At 46.2% G+C, this 12,962-nt stretch overlaps 1 protein-coding gene across 1 annotated transcript; it reads right to left on the bottom strand.

The window, feature by feature from the left end:
* Nucleotides 1–500: 500 nt before the first annotated feature.
* Nucleotides 501–5,237, bottom strand: LOC135822860 (uncharacterized). The gene is made up of 4 exons (XM_065335696.1): nucleotides 5,072–5,237; nucleotides 4,246–4,501; nucleotides 2,097–3,048; nucleotides 501–1,386 (listed from the first exon to the last, which is right to left on the bottom strand). Exons 1-4 carry the CDS (start codon nucleotides 5,120–5,122, stop codon nucleotides 1,257–1,259), a joined length of 1,389 nt encoding a protein of 462 aa, XP_065191768.1. The 5' UTR covers nucleotides 5,123–5,237; the 3' UTR covers nucleotides 501–1,256.
* Between the last annotated feature and the right edge of the window lie 7,725 nt (nucleotides 5,238–12,962).

Raw genomic sequence — 12,962 nt, 5'->3', positions numbered from 1 at the left:
TACTAGTGATGGTGAGGTGTGTGTTTCCTCAGCTGACCTGCTGTCTCGGCATCATGGGGACATGAAACGTACCACGCACTACATTCTATGTCGGGTAAAGCAGATAGTCGTAAGTCGTTATATTAATTATTATGGCCTTTGGTGTGCCCCTTTTTTCGAAGGTAGCAGACCTTAGACTGTACCCAGCTCTGATAGAGTCGTGCACGGAGCAACTACTCAAGGAACTTGACAGACACACCAGTGTCCATGTGCAATTTGATAGCTAAAGTGCATGCACGGTGAACTCGCAGTCGCCAAACCGGAAGTCAACGCTTGATTGCAATATTACCCCTATCATAAAAACTTAGATCTTTAAGCCCTAGGCTATTATTTTTTTAGCTTTCGGCTTAGTTAGACACAATTTTTTTAATAATTGGAGGCACCGTGTAGTTAGACGGGTTCCATGCCATTTCGACGCCCTCAAGTGCAAATGCCCACAGATGCACGCCAAAATTAATATCTTCAGGTCAGTGGTTGCGAATTCTGGATCCGCTTTTTTCGAATCGCACATGAACACAGCGGTATTTCTGTCTAGGTATTTGAGTAATTGCTGCGTGGACGAATGCCAGTTCTGCGTGCTTTCTATTTTACAAATTGCACATCAGTTAAAATACATGTGGAGTCAACATGTATCAAGAATATGATAAACTATAGTTTGGTACGTCTATCTGAAAGACTGATATACTCATAGTGCTCAACGATCATCATTATAGGATAAGCAGCAGCATTGGACAAGTTCGTGGTCGGCCGGAGAGCGCACTTGGCGGGGAAATCCGACTAAATAATTCAGCGACTTTAAGAAAATATTAAGTAAATGAAATGGTCAAGAAAATTTCTAATTTGAAAGACGTGTATAAATGTTTTTGGACTTGACAAGGGTGGCCTGGCCATGTAGCTGACCGCCTCCGGAAACAGAAGTTCATGTAAGAACTAAAGGTCTTTCTCAAGTGAACGACAGACAGGAGTACTAAGTGTTAACGGTGATCATTTCTTCAAACTGGAGAAAGTCAAACTCAATATTGAAAGTATTCCTGACTCGATCATTACAAGAGAAGCTTGATTATAGCAATAGAAGCTTGATTCTTTTGAAAATCACAACACACTGACAAGATATCTGATGAGAGCAACACTGTGCCTCGGCTATGCCATTACTTGAAGAATGTTCTGTACGATTCTGAAGACTAAATCTGGAGAGAATTGTGCTTTGACTTCACTGGTCAGTTCGCGTCAGAATGTTTGGTGAACCGTGTCCGAGAAGTATCTAGAGACGTGACATCAGCACATAGGTCAGAGAGAGAAAAGGAACGTCGTTCTAAGCTGGTGTATTCCGTTGCCGCCGAGTCCTGTCTGCAGGGTGACATGGAGGAAGCAACAAAGACAGAGCACACACCGTCACCTACTGCACTAGCTCCACATTCAAGATCCTCTACACGAGAAAGTATCAGACGCATTGCTCAATACCTGTTGGTATTCGGCTGCGCAACATGTACACGTGGCTTCATTTCACATTCATTTCTTATTGGCAGTCGTTTGATGAACCAGGAAATGTTGAGTAAATACAAATGCAAAATGTTACGAGTTATGACAAACTGACCACCAACGCAACCAGATCTTATACAGTCAGCGAGTGCGACAGTTTGTCATAACTCGTGACATTTTGTCCTTTTCCTTTCTTCATCATAACTATTATTGGCTCACCATCCGAGTTCAAAAATACAAAATACAAACGCTAGTGCAACGCATCGTCGCATGTGTATATGACCAGTTACCCCTAGGGTCCCCATACTGCAGAGCGAGGAGACCACAGTCAAACGATTTCATATAATAAGTATTGGGGAGTACCTAGTATACAGTGCCAGTGAATCCAGGACATGCACAATCAGTCATGTACATGTATAGGAAAAGAGTGACTGGCACATTCCACCTGGAAACAGAACTGATTTCGATGGAAGTGTGATATCTCTAATACGCTGATACTCTTGAGAAAGACAGATCGCAAAGACAGATCCTAGATTAAGGATGTTACTGGCAGGATGACAATTTTAAATGATGTCTACCTTTTCCATAATTGTGGCCGTTCTAGAAGAAGATAACCTTCATCGTCGCATGCTGGAGGTAGAGTTTTGATTGTGTCATGGTGTGATGTTGAAGCCAGCGGAGGAGAGCTGGTTCCATTGTTTCGGCGAGGCGGGAGTGGCGGTGCCTGACATCGACTGCATGCACAGTCGGGTAGAGATGTTGTTGAGCCAATGCTGCACGTCTCAGTCCTGGGTAAGAGGCGTGGCGGCGGCACGGGCTTCTCATCCTTTGAACAGCCTGTCACTAGGAAAGACTCGCCACGAATCCTCGGAAACGGATGGTGATCACCTTGGAGCAGAAGATAGCCATCTTGCTCCTCCTCCTCATCCTCCTCCTCATCTTCTTCTTCGCTCTCGAATGGATCACTTGTGTACCCGGCGCTTGGGTATCGAGCATTGGCACTGGGATATGTTCCTTTGCTTTGGTGTAGGCGTTCAGGGGAGGACCTAGGATACGTTGAGCTCCCAAACTTGGGATGATAACATTCTTCAACTCTGCGCTGCAGTAGTTTCGCAGGCGGAAGGCTCTTGACTTCCATAACTGGCCGCTTAGTGACGAGGGGGCTGCTTGATGCGGACACTGGTCTGGATATGGGAGGTGTCGTTACAGGGTCCTCAGCATTCATTCTTGTCAGGCGATGCCTGTATGGCGTCTTGCTGCGGCTACTCGCGCTGAAGCTGGCCGACTTCTGGCGCACGAGTCTGCGTGGCAACTCCGGCGTATTCTCCATTTCCCGTGAAGATGTCGTCCCGTGGTTAGAGCTATCAGCAGCAAGCTCAGTCTCGTTCGATTCAGCCGCCTTGCGCCAAAAGCGACTGGTCCAGTCCAGCGGAAGCTGACACGACGGGAGTGGTGTGCCGTCCCCATCAACAGTGCAATGGCCGACGAACTTCGACGGCACAAACGTGCTCGTCTTCACGTCCACAGTTCCTGTCAACGCAGAACAAAGGTAAACACGAAAGAGTAGCATTAGATTGTGAGAATTTGACATATGCATCATGGCCTCCTACGTATTCACCATCATGGCCTCCTACGTATTCACCCTCAACTCGCTGATCTTGCATCTCTCAACCGTACAAGTCCATATGCTGAAAATGTGTCTATGTCTACAGGAAAAAAATGGTCATGATTCGCAAGTCCATGTACGATAAACACGTACACAGTCGTGCCGGAGGTTTTGCCGAAGTCAACAACTTGGCTATGGCGTATTCCCGGCCCCAGGCCGTTACCTGATCATATTTGGCTGATAGTCCTGAGTGAATAATGCTAGCGAGAGTGTATAAGCTTATTTACTCTTGATGCTAGCAGAACCAACAGCTACTAGCGTAGTGCAGCACGATTTGTATGATTCTGCCGATTTCCTGCAATGCTTTTCGAGCTGAATCTGGCAGGTTTTGAGCATCTTCTACAAAGTGATAGTGGGTGAGTATGCTGATGGCGAGATATATATCCGCACAATCGTAATTTTGTGTGATAAATAACAATGTTAGCTAAGCTCGAATTTGCTAATGATTTTATAGGCACAAAATGTGACGATCACTGCTAGTATTATGTCTACCGTAGTGTGTTGTACTTGGTTAGTTTCCTGGGGTATTCCCAACAGATGCTTACAACACCTTGTTGCAGGGTGTAAAGGTATGTATGTAGTGGGTTCAAGGCGATCTGAACTACTAGTATATGTAGCCCCTTACACCTTTTTGGCCAAATATTCGTACTTGTCACTTATATAATATTCGTACTTGTCACTTATATAATATTCGTACTTGTCACTTATATAATATTCGTACTTGTCACTTATATAATATTCGTACTTGTCACTTATATAATCTCTGTTTTGTCTGCAGTAACTACATTCCTGAAGATGGGCCTTGCCCGAAAATTCAAAATTAATAATATTAATATCTCTTTTTCTTTTAGTGATTGGTGTAGCCCAGAGACCGTTTGGAGAGTGTTGTGAAGATGTATGGATATAGTGGATGGCTACAGTGGAGTCTTCACATTTTGAGAAAAGTACATGTAGGGCTAACAATAATTATTATGATTACTTGGAGTGAGGTAACACTCGGGGAGTGCATTCAAATGGTATGCACTAAGGAATGGAATCTACCTTTTCAGATTGGATCTTACCTTCTAAAGTTATTGTCATAAAGCATGGCAACTGTTCGGCTTCCGAGTGGGAAGCTCTCCGAAGCATTGACGGTGAGCCATCACTCTCGTCTGCCGTTAGCGACGGAAACAGATCTGTAACAGATTTGCATCCCGCGCCTGAAGCCTTGGGAGAACGCCGCTTGAGGAAGCGCTTTCGCTGCGCGTGGGCACGGGCAGATGGCGGCGAGTCGCATTCACTGATGTCAAGCTCTCGAGAAAGACGTGACCCAGATGCCTGAACATCATAACATTGGAAGACCAAGTCATAGCACGGATGAATGAAATGTATCATAACAATTTGATCGCATAACTAAGTTACTTCCTGTCCCAGTACTGGCAATGCAGCAGTAGCTCCTGCCATAAAAAATTTAAGGGTCGCTCATCCATGCATACATGCATACAAGGTACTACTAGTAAACGGAACAGGATCCATTCCGTGGACACAGTTCGAAAACGATAGTTCTAACGTTGGTAACATAAACAATAATGAAGAATAGGGGAATAGGACACTACCAACCGATGATACCGCCAGACAGGGAAAGCCTGATGGTATAATCGTAGTAGCTGCAAAAGTCGATACCACCGCTCTTCGGGTTCATTTACTACAGTGCTGGCAACTGAAATCCGACCCCCTGAGCGGTGCGCTCACATCGCAAACACTCAGCACGGGATGGTAAACCTACGAAATAGAGACGGCTAGAATGTGAACCCACCGCTCAGGGGGTCGGATTTCAGTTACCAACACTGTAGGTCATTGAAAAATACATGATTGTGTGCAGCGGTTTTCGTGCATATAAGAACTGACCTTTAGCGCGTCCGTAGAGTTGACCTGGTGAACGTCTGGTGAGCCACGCATGGTGATCACCAAGTTTTCTTGAAGATACTACTCTACCAAGGAGAAGTGTAATGATCGGATCTGCGATGTTGATCTTTGCACAACGAGCATCAGTTTGTTCTGCAGGACAACTGACTTCAGACAAACACCTTTATTGATTGGAAGCTCTGCACATGCATCTCAGCTTAGCAGGGTCTGTTGTGATGCAGCATCGTGGTTTGACAAGTCAAGAAAACGATCGCTTCCAGAATGTAAGCAGCTCCGCATCGACCCTGGCCAGGCGGATGCGACCGAGAATGTGTTCTTTGACAGGCGAATAGACAACAGAAGGGTGTATTTTTAGCTCGCGCTGAGTGCCTTAGGCCTTAGGCCTAGCCAGCCCTGGTCTGGTAGCACTAGCCGTCCTCTTCTTGTTATGTGAATGAATGCTGGGTGCTTGTGTTAGTCGTCCCGCTCGAGTTACTCACGACTGACAGCATGACCGATTTTAGACGCCGTCCAGCTGCTGTTAGGAGGATCAAAGAAGTTGTTCGTACCCCTCCAGCGTTGCCAACGACAAACATTCGGGCGAACTCGTGATTGGCAGTCTCGCGGTCTGTAATAAGTGTCAGCGTGGAGGACTAGTAAGTGAGGGAGCTACGCCATATAATCATGCTGTGCACAGACTCAGTCTTCTACTCATTGGCATTCACACATTGAGCCTGGCTTGGCATTAACACACACCAGGCCTGGGTTGACATTAACACATCGGGCCTGGCTTGGCATTAACACATTGGGCCTGGCTTGGCTGCATGTCGCCGCTGGGACAATCGCGCCCTGGACCCCAACACCGCATCAGACCTGCAAATGGAAAACTGTATCTGTGTTCAGGCTTGCAGGAGGTGACCTAGCGTAAGGATGACAGTCTGTGATGAATTGGCGGGGTAAATTCTAAGCTACAAGGATCTGTACCAGAACCAGAACCCATAGAAAACATGGACATGTAAACCAGCTGAAAAGTTAGACCAAACGCCGGTTTACGTCTCTCGAGACAACCGTAACACATATATCATAGAATAGTGTTTGATGAGTACTTGCTGTACCGTGATGCGTGCATGATAACTTTCGTTTTCTGTTGGGAACTTTATAGGGCGTTCACCTGGCATGAATGGGGAAGGGGTCCATCATGATCAGGGGTATCCATCCCATGCAATACTAGTGCCTTTCAGGACATCTCTGTGTAGCAACACCATCAAGGGCATGTTGTGTGAAGTGCTGGTATATGTACAAGACAAGGCAGTCCGGATGGCATGTGCATTGCTGAGAGCGATCTCCTAATGAAAGGAAAATGCTGACAAATCCATGATACTCTTATGCATAGTCGCCAGGGCATCGTGTCTATTTGGAAAGCATTGTTCAACAATTCAAGCTGTCTTTCAGCGCCTACAAAACGTCATTTGATGGTGTTGAAAGGGAACAAAATCTGAAGAAAAATACCGTAACTGTCACCACCCGGACTCGAACCAGGGACCTTCGCTATTGACCAGCGATGCTCTAAGCACTACATAAATTATGGTGTAGCCATCATCCCGGAAGAGACCGTTCAACGTTGAATTTCGTTTACAAGGACGATAGATCTACGGGAACGAGTCATGATGTTTGTGTGGGCGGGCAGGTATATGTACATGTGAAAGCAGTCATTATCACAGTTGTAAGACACTAGACAGATATATAATATATATTATATATATATATACATGTACAAACTCATACCTGGACATGTACATTAGATATTATTGTCGCGTTTGTATGCCAAGCGCGAACCCGTGCCATTGTTTGCCATTGTATACATGCATGTTTGTTAATTAGCAGCCTGTAAGAAGACCATAGGGTCTGTCGGGAATGCTCAAGTACTCATACAATTTAAAACTCGGATGTTGAGCCAATAATAAATGTAGAAAGTTGATGTAAAGATGGAGAGTAATTCCTAACTCGTATCAATATGTCCTTTTCCTTTCTACATTTAATCATACAATACAAATACAAACTTAGAACCTCGTTGGAGCAACTAACTTCATGAATACAAATACAAATACAACAAAAAAGATAGTATTCGAGAACAGTCAACGTTTGAAACGTGTATCGACTGCAGGAACATGCCGAGCAGGTAGCCAGATGCACAGCGGTAGAATGGATCACTTCCAAACGTATGACGCGATATCAGGTTCAGCAATCTCAATCTCTGTTCCTGGTGTAATTTTAATTTCTTCAACTCTTGAGGCCGCTGGCGTCGTGCCCGCCGCGCGTAATACTACTCATGTACATGTAGTTTGTGTCAACATCAGTGTCCATTGAGCCATGCTATAGGGCGTATTCGGAATCAGTGAACGGGTTGTTGCATAACTGCCATTATATTTTCCCTTTCACACCTTCGAATAACTTATGGTTTGCCACAGTGAGCGGGGATGTTACATTTGCCTTGCTTCAATGATCCGAGACGACGTCCCTTGAGATTGTGCAGTCCGCTGTGATCGAATCTACCACACCCCAGTGAAGTGCTCTGAAGTAAATGTCATGATTGACGGTTCATTGACGGAGGCTTTGAAAGCTTATCCACATATCAGCCGCAGTGCATGTTTTACACTAGCGCATTCACATGTGCATTGCAAATCACGTGTCATTGCAAATCACGTGTCATTGCGTAATCTGCCTATCACTTTGTAGCGCCAGCATTGCCCAGCACAGAGCAATCCCTAGGATGTCAAAGTCCGCCTACATGCAAACGAAGAACATTGTACTGTGCGCACCCCGACTCGTGCAAGGGACTATGGCGCGCCACATCATGTGTACCATCGGCAGTTTTGATTTCCTTCAGCTGAATAGGGCGTCGAATGCGTCTCCAACGGATCTGGGCCAGAGTCGTAGTTTCAGTGAATTCCCAAACCTAATTCCGGCATCTATGAACATGTATGTTAAGCAGATTAAGGCGCACTGCCTCTGAACATGTATGTTAGGCCGATATGAAGGGGAAAGGTCTGAAGAAAAGTTGAATATCCTACACCATTAGACCTCGAAGCAAGCCGGAAAATCATAACAGTTACGCAATCGACGTGTGACAGTTACGCTTCCTTCAGAAGAAAACATCAGAATTTGTTCAAACGAAGAGTGAGTCCCCAACTCATTGATCGGCGTTGTGCCTCTCATTCATTTGTTCATACGCAGGAATCGCAAGTCTCTACGTCATCTGTGACGGCTCAGAATCACGCATCAGGGTAAAGAACAAAAGAAAAACAATGATTCATTTACGCACTTTAGAACGAAAGTGTGTTTTGAAAGATTTTTTGACAGGCGAGATGCCTTTGGGGAATCCTTTTAAAAAGGATTCCCCAAAGGCATCTCGCCTGTTGAGGAGTCTCTATAAGCAGTGTTATTACAGCTGAGAGATGAGCACGGAAGGGTAAGATAGGGAATGCATAGGTCATAGCATGGAAAGGGAAGGCCATCGCTGGAGAGATATTTGCTGGAGTTGAATGCAGGTACAAGCACTGCATGTACATGTATGTGTACTACGGTGGATATCTATTTCAAAATGTGTTTTCCCGAATTCTTGTACTCCTCCCCCGAGGGCTAGCAAATAAACTTTGGCTAACTAATATCTCTCAGAAAGGGTTTGCCCCCCGGGGGACACTGGAGCTCGCGCTATTCCGCCGACGTCGCAACCACTATTTTCGTAATATCTCTCAATATCCGGATATCTAGCTGTTTTGACCTTGTCAGGTCTCCGCAGTGGAGCTCCGAGTCACCGGACGAAGAGATCGCAATGAACAAGAAGCATATCGAACCGACTCAAAAACATCACAATCAGCGTGCTTGAACTGCGAAAAACACAATGATCTTTGCAGTAACTGGTTACTCGATCTCCTCGTAGGTCTTCTGTACATACATGTACATGTACATGTAGAGCGCAACAGAAGGATTGACCTTCGTCAGTAGCACATGTACATGTATGTGCGGTTTGTGAATGAGAATAATAAACTGCGATCGGATACAAGTATGAATGTTGTTCGCCACTGAAAGTGTATCTTCTTGTTTAAAGGGTAGTTGCGGTCACGTGACAACCGCTCTTCAGCTGCAGTTCACGCCAATAGGTGTTAGGAAGTTCATACCCACCAAGCAGGGGACAAAGCGATAATACCTACATGTAGATAACCGGTGTGCATCAGAGGACGGATTAAAATTAAAGTATCGCACAATACACTTCAATGATTGTATAGCTTTATGATCAGTAAAGAAAAAGGGTGACTTTATGATTAGTTAGTTTGTTTGTTATCACTACGTTTAGTTATGTCGATGTTTTTCTTTGTTCTTCTTCTTCTTCTTCAATGCCCCACCCCACTCTCTAATTAGCACACAACTACATTTAGGTTTTCCCTATTTCAACGCAGACAAAGAAGCAGCTGGTCGGTTGAGTTGCTCTCAGGACTTTGGCACGTCATCTCTACATCCCCTTTCGTCTTGTTTTATGTTACATGTTTCCCAGCAGGGCTGTATTCATAGTAAGCTATGAAGTCGTGTCTATTTCTCCAGTAAGTTTCATCATCCACTTTGATCTCTTTCTCTTTTGGATCGTTTTTTTCTCTGGATGCGTATGGTGTGCTGTGATACCTAGACACCTGTCGGTGAACAATTCGTAGCCCATAACCACTCCTGTATTTGTCAGCCCTTCATCGTCCGCTGTATAGTCCTCCTTGTGATTTGTTGGGTTGCGGAATTAGTGGAAAAATTATAATTCACTGAAGTGAAGGTGCGCGTACACAAAATCCTTTCCTTTCATTTCTCAAATGCGGCTTATCCATTCGCCTTTTCACCATCGGGCCTAGTTCCCGTTTATTTTGCGACAAATATACTCCAACCAACCAAACACTGTACGAACATGAAATTTCAGCACCAGGTTGGCAGTGGTTTTTCAGTTTTAGCCTTCTACGAAGTGTCGAAGCATGTGTTCATGTACCGACTACACCAGCAGTTTGCACAAAGAGAGTACTGTATCTGAGTATCCCTAAAGTCAGCCCTGCACGTCTTGACACTGACGCATCACATGACAGTCAGTCATCATAGGAATGTGTACCCGAGTATTCGGGAGAGCTGGGGACTGGGTCGGTGGGAAAGGCAGTGGGCGCATCGCACGTCCAGAGCGTCTATTCTGAATGCTTTCAATGGTCCCTAGTGAGCAAAATTTACTTGTTCAATGTAGTACTGAGCATGTCCTGTACATACTGGCAGTCTAGGTATCCTCACTGGTCATTCAGTGCTGCAGTGACAGCAGTTATTGCTTCTGTGTCTGACTGGTAGTGCAATGCAGTTCTGGCTTTGACAGATGCAATGTCAGCTTTGAGGTAGAAGGTGGCGAACAGCTGACGTCGTATCAATTTACGCAATACGCAATTATGATAGTACAGTTTCGACATGCAGCAAGGCATAGTTGGATGGCCTAAGACAATGATTGAGAATGAGATTCTCGGTCTTTGGCCACGTTTGTAGTGGGTTTTATCTACTCACCACCCCTCCTCTGGGGTTGGTCTGCATGCACTCAGCATCAGAGAGTACTCCATGGTCAGCATGCAGTGTGTTGTCCTGTGTCTGACTGGTAGTAGGTAACGGTTACTTCAGCCTGTTCAGGGTTTGCCTGACACAATGTCAGCATTGCGGTAGAACATGGTCAAAAGCTGACGTCGTTTCAAATTACGCAATACACAATTCAAAGTCGGACTGGCTTTTGCCCACGTGGTTCTCCCGGAATCCGACTTTGAAAGATCTATGTCTGCCGACTTTTGGCCAGAAACCCTGCGTGTACGAGAATGGCGATTCGCATCTGACCGCATTGCTACCTCCTACAACTAACTATGACTTCACCCACTCTCTCTCAGCCACCACCTTTTTGCCCCACAGTGGAACCCATGCAGCATGATGTTATAAGTAACCTTGTCTTCCCTAACACTACTGGAACACTGAATCCACTGGCCCGTCCCTTTTATCCTCCCATCCATACTGCCCTTACTATCCTTTCCCTCAACTGCCGCTCAGTGGTCAACAAAGTAGCGGAACTCACTGTTATGTGCAACATCTACCCTCCGGAGGTTATCTGTTTGTGTGAAACATGGTTGTCCCCTGCCAACCTCTTCTCATTGGCAGGCTACACAGTTCATCGACGGGATGTCCCACCTGTAATATTCAATCAGCCAATCCTACCAGAGGTTATGGTGGGGTAGCCATACTGGTGAAAGATGGCTCCTTTACATCGGTGAAGCCTCTGGCGAATCTTCAGCAACCGGGCTTGGAGGCCATCTGGCTTGAGCTTCGCACAGCCAACTCACCCCAACGTCCACTCATAGTCTGCGCCACCTACCGACCTCCTGGTGGTACCCTGGCGGATATCCAGGCCTATTCTGATGGTCTGGAAGACTGCCTTCTGTCACTTAATCTATCTGAATCCACACTACTCCTCACCGGTGACTTCAATGCCCATACCTCGAGCTGGTTGGCTGGTGAGCGGACAACCCCGGTGGGTCAGTGCCTTGAAACTGCCTTCAGGTGCTTCGGATTAGAGCAACTGGTCAACTTCCCTACGCACTGGAGCCCAAGTGGCCGGTCATCTTGCTTGGACCTCATCGTCACAAATTCACCCCAACAGTTCCTCTCCGTTGATTCAGCCGCTCCACTGGGTAGCTCTGACCACGTGCAGCTCATCTGTCGAGTCCGTCTCCCTGCCACGTCCAAAAATCCAACCCTACACCATCACTTCCTCCCAACATCTACCCCTACACCCCCAGGTTACAATTTCAAGTTGGTGCCACGTTGCGTATGGGATGACCTGAATGCTGAACTTGCTGATGTCCACTGGAAATGTCACCTCCGCAGCTCGCAAGTGGATGACGCTCTTTCGTCTTTCCACTCTATTCTTAGCAGGGCCATGGAGAAGCACCTCGGGTACTTCTCCTGGCGTCCACTCTCCCCTCATGCCGACGTTTAGGTCAGCCACCTTGGGTTGATGCCCCCTCCGTGCCGCCATTAAGGCAAAGCACGATTTCTACAGTGTGTGTAAGAAATACCCAACCCAGCTTAACATGCATGTATATCGATCTCAACGGAACTTGGTGAAGAGTCTGACTCGATCGAAATACCGGGGATACATTCGGTCCGTACAAGCTACGCTGCAGGACAAAAACCGCCCATCACTGTTTCAGTTCGTGAACAAATTAAAAAATCATAAAGTATCTCGTGACATCCCGACACTCACCATTAGTTCTACGCAGCAGGCTACTACCTCTTCAGCTAAAGCCACTGCATTGAACTCTCAGTTCGCCTCAGTGGCCGTGCCTGATGACCCTTCTCTACCCATTCCCCCCATTGCCGAGGAGTCGGGTGAGGTTGACCGCCTCACATCTGTCTTTACTACGACTGCTGCCATCCGACGTTACATTCGAAAGCTCCCGTCTGACAAGGCTCCGGGCCCAGACGGCATCACTAATCTGGTATTAAAGTCCCTTGCGCCTTCAATAGCATACCCCTTATGTTTGATTTTCAACCTATCATTCCGCACTGGTCGTTTTCCCTCTGCATGGAAAACAGCTAATGTTATACCGATCTACAAGAAAGGGTCCCGCCACGAAGCATCAAACTACCGTCCGATATCTCTACTGTCCTGTGTTTCCAAACTCTGTGAGCGCGTTTTCTACGACCAATTGTACTGTCATGTCTCGTCACGTTTGAGTTCAGCTCAGTCCGGATTTCGCAGAGGCGATTCTACCACCCTCCAGCTGACGCGCCTGGTGCAATTAGTGTGTCGACATCGGGATGCTGGAGATCTAGTCGGGATTTGTTT

The sequence above is a fragment of the Sycon ciliatum genome, chromosome 8, assembly GCF_964019385.1.
Source record: "Sycon ciliatum chromosome 8, ocSycCili1.1, whole genome shotgun sequence".
Lineage (NCBI taxonomy): Eukaryota > Metazoa > Porifera > Calcarea > Leucosolenida > Sycettidae > Sycon > Sycon ciliatum.
Note: the sequence above shows the minus strand (reverse complement) of the source record. Positions and strands in the feature narration are given on the sequence as shown.